This window comes from Electrophorus electricus, chromosome 26, assembly GCF_013358815.1.
Source record: "Electrophorus electricus isolate fEleEle1 chromosome 26, fEleEle1.pri, whole genome shotgun sequence".
In the NCBI taxonomy this organism is placed as follows: Eukaryota; Metazoa; Chordata; class Actinopteri; order Gymnotiformes; family Gymnotidae; genus Electrophorus; species Electrophorus electricus.
Genome location: NC_049560.1, coordinates 5,811,468 through 5,831,467, shown reverse-complemented (window position 1 = coordinate 5,831,467; position 20,000 = coordinate 5,811,468). Strand labels below are relative to the sequence as shown.

Below are 20,000 nucleotides of genomic sequence, written 5' to 3'. Positions count from 1 at the left end.
ACTCATCGGAATGCTTCCCATATTCAGATTCAGATCAAGGACAGCGTTCACCCAGAATCCAGACCCAAAACCAACATCCATACAGCACCTAGAATCCAGACTCAAAACCAACATTCACACAGCATTTAGAATCCAGACTCAAAACCAACATTCACACAGCATCTAGAATGCAGACTCAAAACCAACATTCACACAGCATCTAGAATCCAGACTCAAAACCAACATTCACACAGCATCTAGAATGCAGACTCAAAACCAACATTCACACAGCATCTAGAATGCAGACTCAAAACCAACATTCACACAGCATCTAGAATCCAGACTCAAAACCAATATTCACACAGCATCTAGAATCCAGACTCAAAACCAACATCCATACAGCATTTAGAATCCAGACTCAAAACCAACATTCACACAGCATCTAGAATCCAGACTCAAAACCAACATTTACACAGCATCTAGAATCCAGACTCAAAACCAATATTCACACAGCATTTAGAATCCAGACTCAAAACCAACATTCACACAGCATCTAGAATCCAGACTCAAAACCAACATTTACACAGCATCTAGAATCCAGACTCAAAACCAACATCCATACAGCATTTAGAATCCAGACTCAAAACCAACATTCACACAGCATCTAGAATCCAGACTCAAAACCAACATTCACACAGCATCTAGAATCCAGACTCAAAACCAACATTCACACAGCATCTAGAATCCAAACTCAAAACCAACATCCATACAGCACCGAGAATCCAGGGAGAAGGACTTTTAGGAATAATGTTGTGGAGATTTCTTTTGGGTTTTTTGTGTGATCATTTAGGCTTTTAGGCCAATTTAGCTTTACTGCAGTGTCCATGAAAACACAGTCAAACTGAATTATGTCTAAAGAGGTCATTGAAACTTTGTGTTCAGTATGACTGTGTCACTTGAGGCCCTCTGGAATTAGTGAAAAATATGTGCTTCTTACTAGCCATAGTGCCAATATCAACATCATGGTAGAGGATATAACATGACCATAAGATCATAAGATTACAGATAAAAGGATGACAAGGTGTGATGTACATAACAGATGAAGTACAGATGCATATGTATGGGTGCTTGACTTATGCGCTAAGATGATGTGACCCCGCCCCCCAAGCTGAGAGGGCCAGCCATCGCCTGGCAACCTGAACATCTGTAAGGTATCATTGGCTGTCGTCCATGTCTCCGGGGGCTAAGAGGCATCATCCTGCAATGTGTCGGAGCTCTTGGTCGGATTCGAAAATGACTCTCCACACTTAATTACAGAGGATGAAGGGAACGCCTCATTTCTCTTTGTTATAGGCTAAGCTTTCAGTAATCCCAAACAAAGACTCTGGCTCTGCAAGCTATAGGATTTGCTGGTGGGATTATAGTCTCACAGATAATGATGTGCAGTCAGCAGAAGCAAAGCTTTATTTGAATTCAAATTGGCCAGTAAACAAAACCCATCGGTATGTGTGATGGTGAGAATGTCTGTCTAGTGACAGGCCATTGCCACGTTCCTGTGTTTTTAACTGAATCTGTTATGGCTGTTCTAGTGAGCAGGTATCCTGTTATCTAATGGTGCAGTGATCTGTTCATTATGGCTTTAGCTAAAAGGCTGCTGTTACGCACTGTGTCTCTCTGAACATTTGCGATGGTGGTACACTAAACTGCTTTCAATCAGGACTTGTGTTTCTAGTGTGTGGAGTTCAGCTCTTTATCGGTAGACTGTGGTTTGAGGATTGTAGAGGGGCTGTGGTTTGAGGAGTGGGGACTGTGTGTGGTGATTGTGGGGGGAACATTGTGGTGTGGGGACTGTGTGGTAAATACTGTGGTGTGGTTACTGTTGTGTGGGGAGCGTACGGTCAAGGGTGTGGGGAGAGACTGTATTGTGGGTACTGTGGGGTGGGGAGTGTGGTGTCAGTGAGGTGGGGTGAAACTGTAGTGTGAGGACTTTGGGGTGGGGGTTGTGGTCTGAGGAAAGTGAGGTGATTACTGAAGCCATATGCATTCCATAGTTGAGGTATATGAAATTATTTCTTACCACACTTTTGAGAGGGGTGATAATGGTTCTGATGATTACATTTGTGCCTTTGCGGCAATGAACTTCAAAAGTGTGTTGAATATTGTGTGTGCATGTGCCCACGTGTGTGTGTGTGTGTGTGTGTGTCTATATATATATATATATATATATATATATATATATATATATATATATATATATATATATACATTTTTTATTTATATAAATAATACCTTGTATTTATTTATAGAATATTTTCAAGAACCCAAATAGACAGTACAAAAGAAAGGACACTGATAGATATATAAAGCATATATAGTATACAGAATGATGAAAGAGGAGTTCAGGTTTGAGAAATATTTTAGGTAATGGACACAATGTATTTATTTGAATAGAGGGAGAGTTGCAGACTGTTGAACCAGAGGGTGAAGAGAGTGTTCTCTGTTGTATTTGTGTGTGTGTGTGTGTGTGTGTGTGTGTGTGTGTGTGTGTGTGTGTGTGTGTGTGTGTGTGTGTACCTGTTTCTGTGTTTTAATCAGCAGTAGCAGAACAGGTAAACCCAACATTCGTGTGTGTCGCCTCAGCAGGGAACTGTGCTCAGTATTTTCAGATGCCTTTTAATTAAATGCAGGTGGAGCGAGACAAGACGTGCAAATATAAGACATATGTTCTTTGTTCCTTATTTACTCTGGATCCTGATTTCTAATAATGTCTTTTGTGTTGTGATGTAGGTTAGACAGTGCATTTTCCTCATCCTTGTTCCATGTTCGTGATGATAAAAGGAAGGTCAGTTCATTAAATGTTTCAAAAGGAGAAAAGCCTTGAAAGGGGCACATGAGACAAACTTAAAAAAGGCTAATAACTGCAGACGCAACTCTATTATTTTCTACTAATATTGAACATTTTGTGCAAACATTGAAAATGCTTGTGTCTTCATGTGTCTTCATTTGCTTCTTTAATTCGAGGCCCTGCTTTATATGAAAGTGTATTTTAAAACTACAAGGATTTCATAACAATACCAATACTCATATATCTTCTGACATATGTATTAGTTGAGAGGGCCCTGTTGTTGCTGTTTGCTGTCTTGGATGGACTCAAAAAAAAACCAAAAAAAACCCATAAAGACATGCAAGGTTACATGGACAGCATTATTGGCAGATTAAATTATAACAATAATAATCCCCCCCCCCCCCCCCCCCGGTGCTCATTATAGCCTTTATCAGGGCAGATCTTCCCCACAGAACCTTCAGTGCAAAGACGCTGCATGTTGCTCTTCTCAACCACGTCCTTGTTCTGTTAGAACTTCTTTCCCAGATGTTTTGTCTGGACCGACACTTATCGTAATGATTATTTAACCAAATAATGGACTTGAGGGATAAGATAGTTAAGCAGAACCCGATACGTCGTGGCGCATGCGCAAGGTGTTTGCTGTAACCGCTGTGCAGTGCTCCAGCATCGCTTGACTGTCCACGTGCTGATACAGATAAACTCTTCAGCACTACTTTTGCATCCGATGCCCTCACACAGCCGCCAGTATTCTGGTGGAGTTAGAAAGGCTGACACAATGGAAAGTTGTTGTTGTTTTTTCTCTAACTAGTAAAGGATGGATTGTGTGTGTTGTTGATGAGGACAATCTTATTGGAACAGAGACAGTGACTGTGACATCCCCCACGCCAATTTCCCTATTCACCCCTTTAAGAAGTTCACATTCAGGAGCATGTTGACAGTGAGTGACAGTTCTCCAGCCATGTCGTGTGTGCCTTGATTACCGATTCAACTGGGCCCATAAGGGAAAAGCATAGGGCCCAACATGCCACCCCTTCCACTATAGGAGACTTGTCTAAGCATAGCACGCACCAACCAGCACTTACACAATAGCTATGAGACACGCTCATGCATATGGAAATGAAACGCCCAGTCATTCATATAGCAGCAACCCAAACCAGTTCCATCTGAAGGCTTTTAGTATTCTGTACCTTAGATCGCACTATAAAATGAACTTCCGGTTTGTTGTTGACATGGCACTTTTATTAAAACAAACACACATAAATAGAGGTTAATTAAAAATCACTGAAAATGGCAGTGGTGTATTTGTTATGTGACTTTGATTTTAGGTTGGAGATTAAATTAATAATGAGATCTGGAGCAAAGAATATTACTAATAGTAAATCTGTTAATCCTTTTGACATTACTTCTTAAAGACAGGATACTTTTCTTTGACCACGTTCAAGGAATAGTGATGCATTCTGAAAATGTGTTCTGAGGAGAAGAAAAACGAAACATTTTCATTTAGCTTTCCTTTCATTTCGTTTTTGTTTTTTTGCCACTGCTTCTCAATAATCCTATCACCTTTTGCTAATTTTTGTTGTTGTTATTATATGTCCCCTAACGTAATCTGTTGAATCGACTCTTTTTATAGGTGCACCTTTGCAAACTAATTAGCAAGAGTAGCATTTTGACTGAAGTCATTATTTCTTCTCTTTTGTAATAGCACCTTAGAGATTAACAGGGAGCTGTGTTCTGTGAGAAGACAAAGCCCTCACAGGGACTGGGATGGATTACTGTCAGTATGGAGCTATACGTATGTGGAGGAAACCCCTAATTCCTGGAGATAGGTAGACAAACACGAAGCCGCTTACTAACAACTTTCCCTGCTGGGACATTTTGTCTTGCCACACTCCGTTTTCCCTGCAGCTCCCAGTCGAACCAGATAAAGGCTGCCAGACTCAGTTACACCTGGGCCCAGATCACTCTGGACTAGTTCAGTGTAGAGCATCCTCATCGCTCTGCTTTTTGGTAGCAGAAGCGCTGATAGTGATTTATTGATCAACATGATTTAATTAAGAAAGCCATCTGCTGCAAATTCTGGAACATGTTTAGTTACACATGTGGATTCGTAATGGTCTAATTTCCCATGCAAAATAGCTGAGAAGGTAGAAGAACTTCTTTTGTAAGCTCTTCAGTCAAACCTATGACAACTAGAATTGTTGTTTTTAAATGAAAAAAAAAAAAGGATTTTGTAGAATCTTGGCCAGGAATTGTGGCCAACAATCTAGAACCCAACACTGGTTCTGACAGACCACACAGTCCACTACCATACCTAGTATCATACCTGTCCTGATCTCAGAGGAAGCATCCAGTAGTCTACACTGATAAATGTTGCATGCGGACAGGGGTTTTTATGTTTGTTTGTTTTTTTGTTTTTGTTTTTGTTTTTGTTTTTTGATGGCTGGGAGGCCATGCTGGTGCCTGAGCTGACGTTGAATATATTTATCGCGTTGTAGAAAAACGAAGCACAGTTATGTCTCATTTGCATTTCCCGTACTGAAATGTCATCTATAGATTCAATCTTAAAATGTCCTTAACAGCAAGGACAACCATATCTATGGATATCTGTGACAACAATAACAACAACAATAATAATAATAATAATGCGTTACTTTTACCGAATATGTTCTTTTATGGCGAAACTAACCGTAGCGTTATATGACATGGCAATGTATTCTCTGCAAAGGGAAAAAAATCTTTATCAAATACCCATTCTTTGCCTTTCAATAAAGCGAGCCCATTACCTCTGGGCCGCTTCTGTTGGCCTTTTACAAGAGCGAACAAAATGGTTATTCAGAAGAACGCTTTAGATATTTATTGTGGGTAGTACGCACAAAGAGCAGTGTTATTGTATTAAAAAGAACCATCTGTACCAGAAACAATGGCTTCAAATTATCTTTGAATACCCACTGAAAAAAAAATATAAAGCTTTTTCCTTCTCATTATGTTTGGTGGGGTGGGGGGTGGCAGACTTGGTATAACTGACTTTTGTTGTTCTTGATGCATTCTTCCTCTTTTTAAAATCGGCCCCTTTTTTCAGTTTGTGTGTAGCCATAAACGGCTTTTCTTGTTCCAGGGCCGGCGAGCGAAGAGAAGCGTTTAGCGAGGGGGTTTGGGCACAGGCGAGCGGAGACAGGGTTGCGCTTCTTCGGGAAACAAACGGACTGCGAGCGCCGGAGGTACAGAGAACCGGGAAAGAGCGCCTGTTCCGCGGCGCCTGGAAAGCACCCGAGGGCGGCGGATGCGATTTGCTTTTTTTTCTTCTTACGGATGGAGTATCTTTGCTCTGCCAATCAATCCCTTGACGAGACTACACCCAGAATGAAACGTAAGTACGCCGACAAGCGCACTTTGAGGGGACAGAAGTCGGAGGGGAAATGTGCTCGTTGGCATTGAAAGTCGGGTCTTGTAGACCGGCGGTTGCATTACAGGTTCAGTGGCTTCTAGGAATAGCGGATAAACGTGAAAATTGTTGCGATATATATATATATATATATATATATATATATATATATATATATATATATATATATATATATATATATATATATAAACTCATTGGCTATGAAAATAAGAATGTTTCTGCCTACTTATGTTTTATTTTCGTTATTGCATGAGTCTATTCTATTGAAGAGCAAATTAGTTTCTTACTGACTATAAAGTTGATATGACCAAAATTATTTTTTAGCAAATTAATACCAATACAATACCAATACCAATTAATTAATACCAATACAAGCTATTATAATATAAATATTAAAATGTATTTATGTATTTCTCGTTTGACTTTGTGTTAGTTTGCAATATAAAAAGTATTAACGCTCTTTATAAAGTGTAACTCCATTAATTTTTGTGTCGACTGAATTAGCTTGTTTAAATCCTGAAGATCACCACTTTTATGCGTCCGTTTTATGCGGACGAGTAAATTATACTTTTTGGTTTCGTTTGCCTGTTTTTTAATAAAACAGCTCAGTTTATGAAAAATAATATTTACTGTTCACGTTTCAAACAGTTCAATTTCTGCACAAGCTGTTTGTTCAGTCAGCACGGCCCCTAGTGGACAATTGCCGAAGCGTCTCTCTCTCTCTCTCTCTCTCTCTCTCTCTCTCTCGCTCTCTCTCTCTCTCTCTCTCTCTCTCTCTCTCTCTCTCTCTCTCTCTCTCTCTCTCTCACCTGCTGATTTCCAACTGTAGATTTTGCCAGAAAGTAATACCCACAGAGCTAACAGATATTGTCTTTAATATTGTGTTAAAACAATTAAATAATTATTTTTAAAACTGTTACATTTGTCCCTTTAAAAATAACGTTATTTAAAAATTCCATAAATGTATTTGTGAGCATTCATAGTTGAATTAGACATGTGAATATAAAAATCGTGAAACAGCTTTTTGTACGCGCTAAATATTTTAGTTTAATTATTCTCTATTGCAGCCACAAAAACAAAATAACTGGAAAACATTGCAATTATCGAATATTTTGCTTTAATTTATTGCGAGCTTTTTTGTAGAATCTTTTTATTTCTGGTTTGTATTGGTGGTAGATATTTACAAAGTAGTCATGTTTTGTACGCGCAACAATTCGTGACTTATGCTCCAAGTTTTCCTTGCGAAAATATGTTTTTGGTCTAAAACTATGTGCACGCAAATGCTCCACTGTCGGTCGTCAGGTAAAATGTCAATTAGCAAAATTCCGGCTACTGGGGACGGGGTCCGAGATGAGGCCGATTCCCCGCCGTTCGTCGCATTACCATAAGAAGATTAGGAATAGCGGGGAACGCTCTAAAATGCAGATACAGAAGAGCAGGAATTTAAACCCGAAGCATAATGGAATTTTTTTTACATATATAATTATAATATTTTTTTATCTTAACCAAAAGCGAAAATATATACCTTTATTTTGCACATCATACAGATGTTTGATCTAAGAAAATGAATGTGAAATATTAGTCGTGCTTTGTCCTGGTAAATTAAATGTCTTTTCATTTTAGTCACATCTAACGTCTCTCCCCTTAACTTATTTTCGTGTTAAGCATTAGCATGTTATTTTGTCATGTAACGCATGGTAACCCCGCATGGTTTCTACCTGCATTTACTATCTATCTTAGTCTCCATACACAAGTGCGTAGGCCAAATCCTAACATTTAGGCTATTCAGAGTGAAGTACTTCGACATAATGTTTGAAGCACGCCGTAAATGTTGTGAAGGACGGTAGCCTATGGAGCCTTTAGTCAAGCCTACCAGAAGAGGGCGCTGTTGAAACATAATGGCACCTCATCTTGCACATTGGCGAATTAAAAGTGATCTGATTGCACGTGTTTGTCCTGACAATAAGCCTGTTTGTAGCCTCTATCCGCTCTGCTTTTCTCTAAGACTTAGTGAGAAGACTCGAAGTTTGGCCTTCATCCAAATTAGGCTATTTATGCTATTTGTAACTACGAATGACATATCTTTGGAAGCCTAGGTCAGTTTTTATCAAACATTTTTAAAATAGTGTCCTAATATTAAGTAGGCTAATATTTGATTTAGTCATAATTATTGCAGGTGCCGTTAATCTCTTTTCGTGTTTTTATTTCCATGCTGTTCTGAAGAATGCGGTGCTGAGTGAACCTCTTTCCCCTTTTCACTTTACATGTGACTAAGTGAATTCCGACAACAAAGATCCTCACTACAGAATAGAAGTCAATATAGCCGTGCTTTTGTTTGGGGAGATGTAGTGACAACATCCAAAACAAAACTGCTTATTTGTGATGATTGACATCACAACTTGAATCGGTTCAAGCGCATCCAATTGCACAAAAGAAAATCCCTGACTACCTTTTCCCTGTGCGAATAATGAAGCAAAAATAAATTTGGATACTCGGAAAAAAGTATCAGTTAGTGTGATTCAAACAGGGCGACTCCGCTGGAAATAGTGGGCTGAAATAACCCAAACATCAATCATCGCCAACAAACATGAGTTAACATGTTAACAACAACAATAACAATAGCAACAACAACAACAACAACAACAACAATAATAATAATAATAATAATAATAATAATAATAATAATAATAATAATAATAATAATATTGCTTCTTATTTTTCGTGTTTTTGCTGCACAATTTTTTAAAGGTTATTTCGCCTGCTTATTCACACTGACTTGTCTTGAAAATTATTACCTTCATATTTAACATAAGGCCTGCTTAAAACGGTTCATATTCTGAAGCAACAGCATATGAAGACTTTTAATTTAAACAGATTATCTTGCAACATAAAGAGATTCCCTGGAGTAGCAAACATGATCACTCTAACATTAATACATTTAGTAAAACTTGTTTCTATAATTTCGTGGGTGAAGCATTTTTCAGTAGTTTACCATTTCTCTAAAAATCTTCCTCCTTGCTATGATAACTATACAGCCTCCATTGGTGGATAACTGCTGCCTCTGCCTTAGTGCTACACTGCTGACCGCGGGTAACCCCGCCCCTTTATGCTAAATAAAAGACACAATCCTGGCTGAGGGAACAGTCGCGCTGTGATTGGTCAGGTAAAAAACCATTTATATTCGCTGACAGTCATTACATGAATGGTTGTCTATTAACTTGTTCAAAAAGTATCAGGAGTTGTCAAGGCTCTGGCGTGGAGGGAAACGTAGTTTGTTGATTCTTTAAGACTACGAAAGAAGTTTGTGGGCACAACAGGACCTACTGCGCGAAGGCAAAAGAGAGCGTTTCAGCAAAGTTACCAAAACTGGTAAGGTAACTACAGCGAACCTCTGTCTTGGACTGTTTTTTTTTTTCTTGGCGAGGAAGAGTTCAGAATCATCGTTTTAAATGTATAACATGATTGAAACCGAACTTAAACCCCCGGCTCCCCAGCCAAACACTGGGGGCACGGGGAACACTAACACTTCAGGAAACAACCAGAAAAACAGCCCGGAACGAGTTAAGAGACCCATGAATGCCTTCATGGTGTGGTCGAGGGGACAGCGGAGGAAAATGGCGCAGGAAAACCCCAAAATGCACAATTCGGAAATAAGCAAAAGGCTCGGGGCTGAATGGAAACTTCTGTCCGAGTCCGAAAAGAGACCTTTCATTGACGAAGCGAAACGTCTCCGGGCTCTCCACATGAAGGAACATCCGGATTACAAATACAGACCCCGGCGGAAAACCAAGACGCTGATGAAGAAGGACAAGTACACTCTGCCCGGTGGTCTCCTTGGACCGGGAAGCAACGCTATGAGCGCAGGTGTGGGCGTCGGGGCTGGTTTGGGTGCCGGGGTTAATCAGAGGATGGACAGTTACGCACACATGAACGGCTGGACCAACGGAGGCTATGGGATGATGCAAGAGCAGCTTGGCTATCCGCAGCACCCTGGTTTGAACGCACACAACACGGCTCAGATGCAGCCGATGCACCGTTACGACATGAGCGCGCTTCAGTATAACTCCATGACAAGTTCCCAGACCTACATGAACGGATCCCCTACGTACAGCATGTCCTATTCCCAGCAGACCACTCCGGGAATGACGCTGGGCTCCATGGGTTCGGTGGTAAAGTCCGAGTCCAGTTCGAGTCCTCCCGTAGTCACATCGTCCTCTCACTCGAGGGCCGCCCCGTGTCAAACAGGGGACCTACGGGACATGATCAGCATGTACCTCCCGGGCGCAGAAGTTCCAGAACAAACAGGCCAAAGTAGACTTCATATGTCCCAGCATTACCAGAGTGCACCTGTGCCCGGAACCACGATTAACGGCACGCTCCCATTATCGCATATGTAAATGAACTTTTCTATTGCAGACACTGGACTTCTCTGGACTATTTTTGTACAGAACATTTTTTTTGGTGAGGGAAAAGTTGTATAGGACTCAAGGAAAGAACACAAACCCTTTTTGCTTTCTATTTAAAGAAACGCTCTAGAGGAACGGTAGGAACACCACCAAGTTTTTTTTGTTTGTTTGTTGCTTCTTTTTTTTTTAAAGGTGTATGAGATTTTGGAAATAGAAGGGGGGAGAATCAATCAAATGTTTTATTATTGCAATCACCTTTTGTACAGTATTTATCAAATAAACATAACAATCAGTTGTAATGTTTGTAAACTACAAGAAGTTAAATTTTTATAAAAGTTAATCCTGCAAAAGATGGCAGAATTGACACTTAATATACTCCAAACTCTGCAAACACTGGAAGGAAAGAAATAGTAAACTAGGCAAATGTTTCTCCTCGAGGGTCAATAGTACTAAAACATTTTAATTTAGTTCTAAATGATAGAACACAAAAGCGCTATCGCACGTTAATTTATATATTTTGTTTAGTCTCCAACCCTCCATCTGTTAGAAATATGAAGTTTGTGTTCTTTATTTTCTCATGGTTTGTAAATTTTCTGTATATTTACTGTGATATTTTAAGTTTTTATTTTAAAAAGTCTTTTTTTTTCGTAGTTGTATTTTAAAATGTGGCCTGTACGCAGATGCCAACACTCCATGTATATATTTGAACTAATAGCATCATAACAGTTACAATTTCAGATGAGTTTTTTTTCCCAATATGCAGTTTGAAATGAATAAATTTTGGAAATTTGGATATTTGAAATTGTTTCGGGTTTTGATTTTATTTGTCCTTTGAGTTGTTATCCATATTTGTATGTTTGATTTTCTTATTTGAAATGTAGGTGAGATATATATATATATATATATATATATATATATATATATATATATATATATATATATATATATATATATATATATATAATTAATATAATTAATGGCAGTTATTCGATCTGCATTCACAAAACAAAAACAGAAAAATTAGAAATGTTCTGCTGTCATTAATGTTCTACATAAAACAGTATGTATTTTATAATTAGATGTGTGCGAACTCGTGAATGCGGCTCGTTGACAGCAGGTATTGGAAAATCCTTCCTAAGGTCGCAAAGTAAAGCAGCTGTGTACACGCATGTGAAATGGTGCGACATTGGCAGAGTGTTTGCGAGCTTTTTATGCATAATCATGATTGTGGTGAAGTTTAGATTTGAGATTTAACACCGATTTCCTTTTTTTCTTTCCTTTCTTTTCCTTTTTTTAATTTATTTTTTTTGTTAAGGACTGTGAGAGGCACCGCGGCGCTTAAAAGTTTTTGCCTGTATATCTCCGCTTTGATGCTGGTGATAAAACGTCCAAAATGTCGAGGACACACCGCCAGGTAGCCATTTATTTATTTAAAATATTTATAATCATATATTTTAAAACACTTTAAGAAGTTTAATAAAGTTAATTATTTCCAGATTCATTTCTATAATGCCGTTCTAAAAATTCTACTTTTTGGTAGAGTTAAAATTGACTTGCTCGTTGTTAAGGCCTGCTGAATTACCCCAGTGTCCTGCTCCTCGGATTAAATTTTCTAAAATCGAGATTCTAAGATGTTTTCATAAAAATATAATATCCTTCATTTCTTCCTTATATTGTTATTTATATTTAGCTTTATAACAATTGTTGGTATTTATGACTATCTTTATTTAATTTGTAGTAGGCTTAAGATAGATAACGCTCGCTTGGTTTTGACTAAAACTCCAGAGGTCTGTCAACCGATGTTGGTGGATGAACCACTGCAGAATGATGTCTGCAGCATGAAATAGATGGGGGCGGGGGTGGGGGGGGGGGGCACAAAACATATTCCACTTGGGCAGGTTGTCACCTCGGAGCTCCGTTACCTCGTGCTTAGGCCTGCTGTTGTGAGTAATGACATGTCGTTTTTTTAATGTTAGTGTATTAAACGTTTTGGTGTTTTGAATGTAGTCTTACGCAGATCAGTGCTTCAGGGCACACAGACTTGTCCATATATATATTATTATATAGTATTATATTACTATATATATTATATATAGTATTATAGTAGTATTAGCAGTAGTAGTATGCAGTCTGTCTTTTTCATTATTTACTGTCATGCGCAAATGAGGCTTGCATCGAAGCCAAACGATAAGATTATGGCTAGACTGCGAATTTGGGTGAGTTTTAAATCTGGAGAGTGTTAGAAAATTTTGCTACAGTGCAGAAGTAGATTAACACTGTTGCTTGCCAAGGCTACGAGGCTTCCATTACACCAGGTCTCAGGGGAGAAGAGCTCACATTAACCGCTAAATGAATATTTGACGAGGGCTCATTCCAAAGTATTATTCCGACAAACGTGTCCCTACCGGACTCTCAAAGGGTCAGGGAGCAGTGGTTCAGTTAATTATTTATACAAGCAGTGGAAATGGCTGTAATGGCTGAATCTGTCTGATAAACTGGGAATTTAAAGGTCGGGTGTAGGTGGATTAGCCAGACAATCTATGCTAAAGACAGTAGCCTATGTAAATGCATAGGTTACTTCTAGCTTTTTAAATGCTGTATTCATGCAATTTATATATTTATATTTGTGTGTTTGTTTTTCCCCTTCGCAAGTGATAATAATGACTCAGTGTAGGCTGTATAAATTACCTGTCTCATTTTTGTTAGTGTGGTAATTTTTCCTTCTCACAGCGCTAGTTGCAAGCCATCATGCCCCAAGGGTACTATCAGTGAGTACGTTTGATAGAGATTAATATTTTAACCAGCAGTGATACGCGACCAGAGGGAAGCTACTGACTAATAATTACACACTAAATTTGTTGAACTTCAAAGACTTTTGTGAACCTCGACTGGGATTTTGGAATTTACATTTTCTTTGCATTAAAATTAAACGATGATTGTTTGGCGAACTGAAAGAAACAAAGAATCGCAAGCTGAATCAACACAATAAGAAGGGCAAGACGCGCGGCATTCATTGGCTACTTTAGATTCGCTCCAAACAACGTGCTTTGTTGGCCTTTATTATCGTGCGTCCGCTCAAGATTTTTGTTTCATTCTTATGTAAGCCTATTTGCAAGACACTCTATGATGTTATTATAAATCTATTATATGTGTATACATGTTAATAACCTATACTTTTCTTTTGCTTATGCGACAGGACAAGAGGAGGAACTATAACTACAGGATGTCTTGACCCGAGGGAAGTCGCGGTGTTGCTCTGTTCGACCTCTTGCATGATGCTGCACCAGACAGTCCACCAACAACAGGTGGTAAGCGCGCTGCTTTAACGTAGTACACGTTGTGTTCTCTGATATTCGTTGGGCTTCTTTTTTTTTGTGCCGAATGGGCCAGGCCTGTTTCTTAACTTGAAATTATTGCTTGCAAAAAGCGGTGCGTTGACGCAGGTTATTGCAATTTAAGGGGAAATATACTTAACATTTTTAACAACCCTTATATGTGTTTATACACTAAACTAAATATTTAGTACAACATAGATTTAAACTGGTATTGTTTTCCAAACAAATGTGGTAAGAGTTGGAGGTAGTGTATTAAAAAAATTTTCTGTCATCAAGAAAATATTTGTCCAACAGCGCACGACATAATCTAGTTTAGTTTTTGTATTAATCTACTTTAGTATAGTATTTAGTATTCAACTACTTTAGTTTAGTTCAAACCTTTTTATTTTTATTTCCCTGTAGGCCTAAATGGCTAACTTTGACAAAGAAGTTTATTCTTCAGAACCATAAAGGAGATGGTTGGCTACCTTTATTCATTTCCCTCTGCAGAGACTTGGCCTACAAGTAGCCTATATTTAGTACAGAGCATGAAACCCAAATAAAAAGAACACGATAATTATTTGATGTTATTATTATTATTATTATTATTATTACACAACCTTTTTTATTTTTCACTCGGTTTAATTTCAGTTCCTTGGCCAAATGTGAAAAAGAACAACAACAACAACATAATAATAATAATAATAATAATAATAATAATAATAATAATAATAATAATAATAACAATAATAATAATATCTTGTGTTTCGTTTGGACTCGTATGCAGTGTTTCCGTGAGCCTATTGCAGTAGATAGTTAATGTGTGGGAAATGTAGGAAGCAGCTAAAGAACTGAGGCTAATGACCTGATTCATCTGTCCGTGTCAGCCCATCTCTACCCAGCTGTAAGCAAGGCGAGCAGTGGCGCAGTCGGCGGGGTGGGGAGCATTGTGAGCTGGACTGAATTGAAAACTGTCAGTGATGTCGTCTATTTTAACAGTCTGTCACTGGGTGAATGGCCGTCGCTGCCCTGATCCAGTGCAGGTGCAGGGAAGCAAGGGGGATGGGGTCTCCCCGCGTGGCCAAAATGCGCATTCCCCTCAGTGAGACCACACACTGTCAGCCAGAGTGGCGTCAGTTCTGCGCCTCTGACCGCTGTTTTAAGGCCATATCGGACGGGGCGGTTTTTCTGAGCTTTCTATCACTGAAAGAGCACTGTAATAAATTGCTTCTCAAGAATCAAGAATGCTGATCCGTTTGATGTTAACTATCCTGTAAATATCCTGTCATCAAAATATGAAAGGTGCACGTGTGTGTGTGTGTGTGTGTGTGTGTGTGTGTGAGAGAGAGAGAGAGAGAGAGAGAGAGAGAGAGAGAGAGAGAGAGAGAGAGAGAGAGAGAGAGAGAAAGAGAGAGAATTAATTATTACTAAACTTACTAAATTACTACATTTTCTCCGGTGAAATGTGCTTGATTCTGAAGTCGGGAGAAGCATGGTGGCACCCATGAACATGACAATGTTAACACGGATTAGAAAGAAATACAATAATGACACTAAAAACCGTCATAAGCCCAGCAGTCTCGCCACCAAACCGTGATAAGTGGCCGTCATCATGATTCCAGATCTAAAACGTTTTCTCCAGTTTCGGTCACTTCTGTGTGATACATTTCGTTAATTGTTAGTGAAATGAAGGCGTAGGGTAGTCCGCGAAATTCTTACGGCTTTTTTTGTGTTTGAAGCCAAAGCCACTTGACAGGTTCGTCACTTGCACTTTACAGAGTCATGCACTTTATAATGGATGGACTGAACACAATATTTGTAATCGCCTTTCTTTATATTATTCGTTTTATTTGTTTCTACAACAACACCAAGTGAGTTCTCCCTTGTCACTGCGAGTTCGCTGCATTTGTTCTTAAAAGCAAGGAAAGTGTCTTAAACCTAAATATGAACACGTTGTTTTCTTATTAATTCGAGTTAATATGCTTTTAACAGTGGATAATTGACCCCTTTTGGTAGGACAGTGTAAATCGCCATCTCTTTATTCTTTAATAACGTCAAACGCTTCGGTGGATTTGGCTCCAGCAGTGAAGACCGTTTCTTTCTGTGCTGCGTTGTTCAGGGAGAACAATACAGATGTAATTGCGGAGATTTCTGGGACGATCCGATGCAGTGCAACTTGGATCTTCCGTTTGCTGCTCGATCATATTTTACATTTCTGTATTAATACGATCGTGTGGTCATATCGTAATATATCTGAGTATGTTTCATTTTGCAAGCCTACTGTCTTGTCTTCGTCGTAAAAGGAACCCTTTATGTCATCCAATGTTAAAAAAAAGTTTTACTTTAAATAGGTTCGAGGCTCATATTTGTTTTGGCGGCGTGACATTCACCAGCCTGTAGTAAAGACTTTGCTGAGATGGCATACCGCTACGCGTTTTCCATCCCTCAGTGCATCGGGCAACAGGTGATGAAGGAGTGAACGTTCCCCGTCAACTGAGAACAAGCTAGGCGATGCTGAGCTACATTTTTGTCAGGTCGTAAAAAAAAAAAAACAGCCACGTAAGCATTTTGTTTCCTAGCGTTTACTGTGGAGCAACAAGTTTACTCATACGCCACAGTAGTCCGGGCACAAGTGTTCCAGCATTTCCGCGGAGTCCACCCCATGCTCGGAACAATATATGCTTTGATGCAGTGGTTCAGTCAGCAGGGGTGTTCACAGCGACGCAGACCATGCTCGCTTCTAATGGGCCAGTGAGAGCTATAGCCGGGGAGATAAACGCGGCTCCGGGTGGGGGTTGAAGTGGAGGGGGGGTTACTTACAGCCTACACAAATGTCGCAGGGCTGAGCTTGAAGTAAAGTCTTTGTGCAAAAAAGTTTGTACTGAAGTTTTTTCTGCTATTCGGGTTTTTTCTAGAAATGCCACTGAATATTCTAAACGTTAGTAAAACAAATGTACTTTGATGTTTTGTCAATTTACAAACTATTGTAATTTGTATCTCTTATTTATTTGTTTGTTTGTTTATGTATGCCTATTCAATTAACCCTGTGCAGTGATGTAGGCCAGCGTTGTTTTATAGAAGACATTGTAAGGATAAATAGGTATCGTCATTTTGACTGGGTACCGAGTCACCCTGCATTCTTTGATGATTTTATTGCAGTGAAGACTTCAAGTGGAACAGGATTGTATTGTAACTTTACCACCCGGATGCTGACGCGACATCCCGAGCAGAGGTTTTAAAAGCAAGGCCGATTGTATGTGTGTGTGTGGGGGGGGGGGGGGGGGGGGGCGTTCTCTCTCTCTCTCTCTCTCTCTTCTCTCTCTCTCTCTCTCTCTCTCCCCCTCCCACTCGGGGGGTGGGGGGGAGCAGTTCTGGTGACATTAAATCAACAACAAGCCAGAATTTCGAAGTTTAATATGTTTGATGATATGGGACCACGTCTGTTTAGTGGATGTTTGCTATTCGTAATTCTCGTGAAAACTGCATGGCGCGAATGAGTGTGTCAGTGACACGGTTTTGCATGGCTAGATCATCAGCATATGAAACGGGAACTTCTCTCGCTTTCCAGAAGCAGCGCCGTTAATAGGCTGTCATTAACCGACCCTCAAAACCGCGCCGAGTTCCCAACAGCAGATCTCATTGTTTTCCAGTTCCTCCCAGTTTCAGGCTGCGCATGTACATACCATATATGTTGATTAATGATGTTATAAGCATGTGGGTTGCCCCACTTCAAAAGATAATGGTAATCCACAATTAGAACTATTAGTTCATCATTTATTAAGTGAGGGGGATATGGTTGGAGCGTTGGCTCGAAGTTCCATCAGAGCGCGTTGTAAAATTGCATTGAAAGCGCAATTTAAATTCCTTTACAGAAGAAAAACTGCCCCCAGCTGGGCATTGTTAAATGATGTGATAGTTTGTTTAAAATTGATATTTATTTCCTTGGCCAGAGCTCAATGATTATCTCAGTTTAGATCAGACAGACCCGTGTGTGCTCTAAGCAGAAAGGATTTGCAGAAGTTTGCAGAAGTATGAGCACGGCCTCTCCTGTTCCTCTACACAGCCCGTATCCTCTTTGCGGAATCGCGTTGGGTTGTCTAATCTAAAATTTTGCTATGACATCGTTTATGTCGTTATTTTCGATTGGTACCAAAAGGAAAAAAAAACGGAAAAAAATACACACTACAAAATTTGGCAAGGACAACATTTTTATAAATATGAGAAACAAATACTGAGCTCTATTATGAATTCTAACCAGATCCTAGAAATCTGAACGATAGTTTACACACATTGTTTCCAAGTTCTTAACACTGGAACGGAAAGATACCGGTTAACTCTCTATATGCGGCAAGGCATGAAGAACAAGAGATTCTCTGATTTATTTTAAAACGGTTAGTCTACATAAAGCAAATCAGCAAGCATGGTTTGACTCTTGCGGTAAACTGCAAGCCCTGCTTCGCTTCGCTGTAGTAAAACACAGACATTTGGCTATCACGACCAATACACGTCTGCTGCACCAGATTAATTAAAACTCCAGAGTGGTCACCGAGCCTAAAGGCTTTCAATGGGTCCTCTCCTCAAGACAGAGATTCCTGTTTAAGGTCTCTTTTTCAGTTCATCTCTGGAGACCAACGTCTCCAAAAGACTTTCCAGCAAGCATTTACAGTGCAACGAAATTCCAAGCAATTAGTCATATGTCTTAGGTAGTTTCTCTTAAGACTTTATGTTTATTATCTATTAATGATCATAACTGATTAAGGGACGCGTATCCCGTATTACCAGCGGAGTTTAACCACAGTTGTGCGTTAAACCTTTTGAGTATGCGCTTAGGAAGAGCCCGAACTATTCTCCGGTCCACCCGGTCACCGCATTTGATTGTTAATAAGAGTTCACACGCCGATCGAGTAACGGAGAGGAACAAACGCACCATTTTAATCGGTTGGCTGTCTCCCTATCGTGGAGATCAGAGCTCCGTCACTCCCGAGCTCGTCATTGTGTCCCCTCAGCGAAATGACATCTCTCTCAGAAAACCGAATCTAGTCTCGGGATGAGATTTCACTGTCTTTGGGCCAGAGCCTCTCCTATTAGCATATGAGACATGGCGAGTCCCTTTAGAGGATGCCACCTTCACTGCGCACAGCTGATAAGGTTTTTTGGGTTTTTGTTTTTTTTCCAAATAATTTAATGGTGTTATGTGAATGCTGATTTATTTTAAGCCGCACGTTCTCCACATACCTAAACATAAAGCGGTTTTAACTTGTATGCAAATGGAGCCTCTGTAACACGACCGGTTCGATGGGCAAGGCATAGGCTTAAATAAAAAAAATAAAAAAATAAATCAGTGAATTGTAAATGAGGTTGGTCTCGTTTGAAGTCTTCATACGACGTCATTCTCCATTCATGTGCACGCCATATGACTAGAATCCACTGAATTGGCAACACGCCAGGTCCAGAAAGCCGGACAGCTGGTCAGTTTGTATCGATTATACGACGTCGGAGGTTCTTACACGTTACATAATGTTGCGTGGAACATCAAAACGATTCAGGATCTGGGCATAATTATTTAAACACACATTCACTAATACGATATAAAAGCACCGGATGTGAAAACGTGCTGAAATAGCACCGCATTAATTCCAGACTTCTGCTATGGATGCGTGTTCATTGATTATACGTTCGCGTTGTCGCTTTTCTTTTTTTGTCGACTTTCTCTTCGACACGGAATCACTTTTTATCTTGGTCCACGTCGTGAGACCTGTGTACAGCTGACACGATACCACGTTAATCAGTGCCAGGCAATGAACAAATCGATGAACGAAATAATCAAATTGGAATTCCAGTAGCCTTCACAACTGCATAGCTGAATCGCAGAAAGTTTTTCTAAAGATTTGCGCATTATATTTATTTAAGAATAGATTTTAATATTTTTTTAAGTAGGATTGTTAAGACTAACCTAAAGTATGGCAGTTGTCAATATTTGTATCTAGTCAAATAGTAATTGTAAAAGTAAAATAATGAAACATTTATATTTAAATGCATTATTGACTGTTTAA

The 20,000-nt window shown here is 39.4% G+C and overlaps 1 protein-coding gene and 1 long non-coding RNA gene across 6 annotated transcripts in view; both read left to right on the top strand.

The window, feature by feature from the left end:
• Positions 1-20,000, top strand: part of LOC113577813 — a 46,116-nt gene that overhangs the window by 13,217 nt on the left and 12,899 nt on the right. The window contains exons 2-4 of one of the 5 annotated variants that reach the window (XR_003410676.2): positions 5,940-6,191; positions 11,949-12,047; positions 13,830-13,941. This is a non-coding gene — a long non-coding RNA (uncharacterized LOC113577813). Of the gene's footprint in view, positions 1-5,767; positions 6,192-9,132; positions 9,597-11,948; positions 12,048-13,829; positions 13,942-20,000 lie in introns of those variants that run through there. The other 4 variants (XR_003410677.2, XR_003410675.2, XR_003410679.2 and 1 more) reach the window with 4 other exon arrangements.
• sox2 (SRY-box transcription factor 2) lies at positions 9,591-11,435 on the top strand. Its single transcript, XM_027010687.2, has one exon. The coding sequence runs from the start codon at positions 9,677-9,679 to the stop codon at positions 10,622-10,624; it is 948 nt and encodes a 315-aa protein (XP_026866488.1). The 5' UTR covers positions 9,591-9,676; the 3' UTR covers positions 10,625-11,435.

What these genes read in the sequence shown, in the direction of transcription:
- sox2 (XM_027010687.2), top strand. Translation starts at nt 9,677, where the DNA reads ATGTATAACATGATTGAAACCGAACTTAAACCCCCGGCTCCCCAGCCA.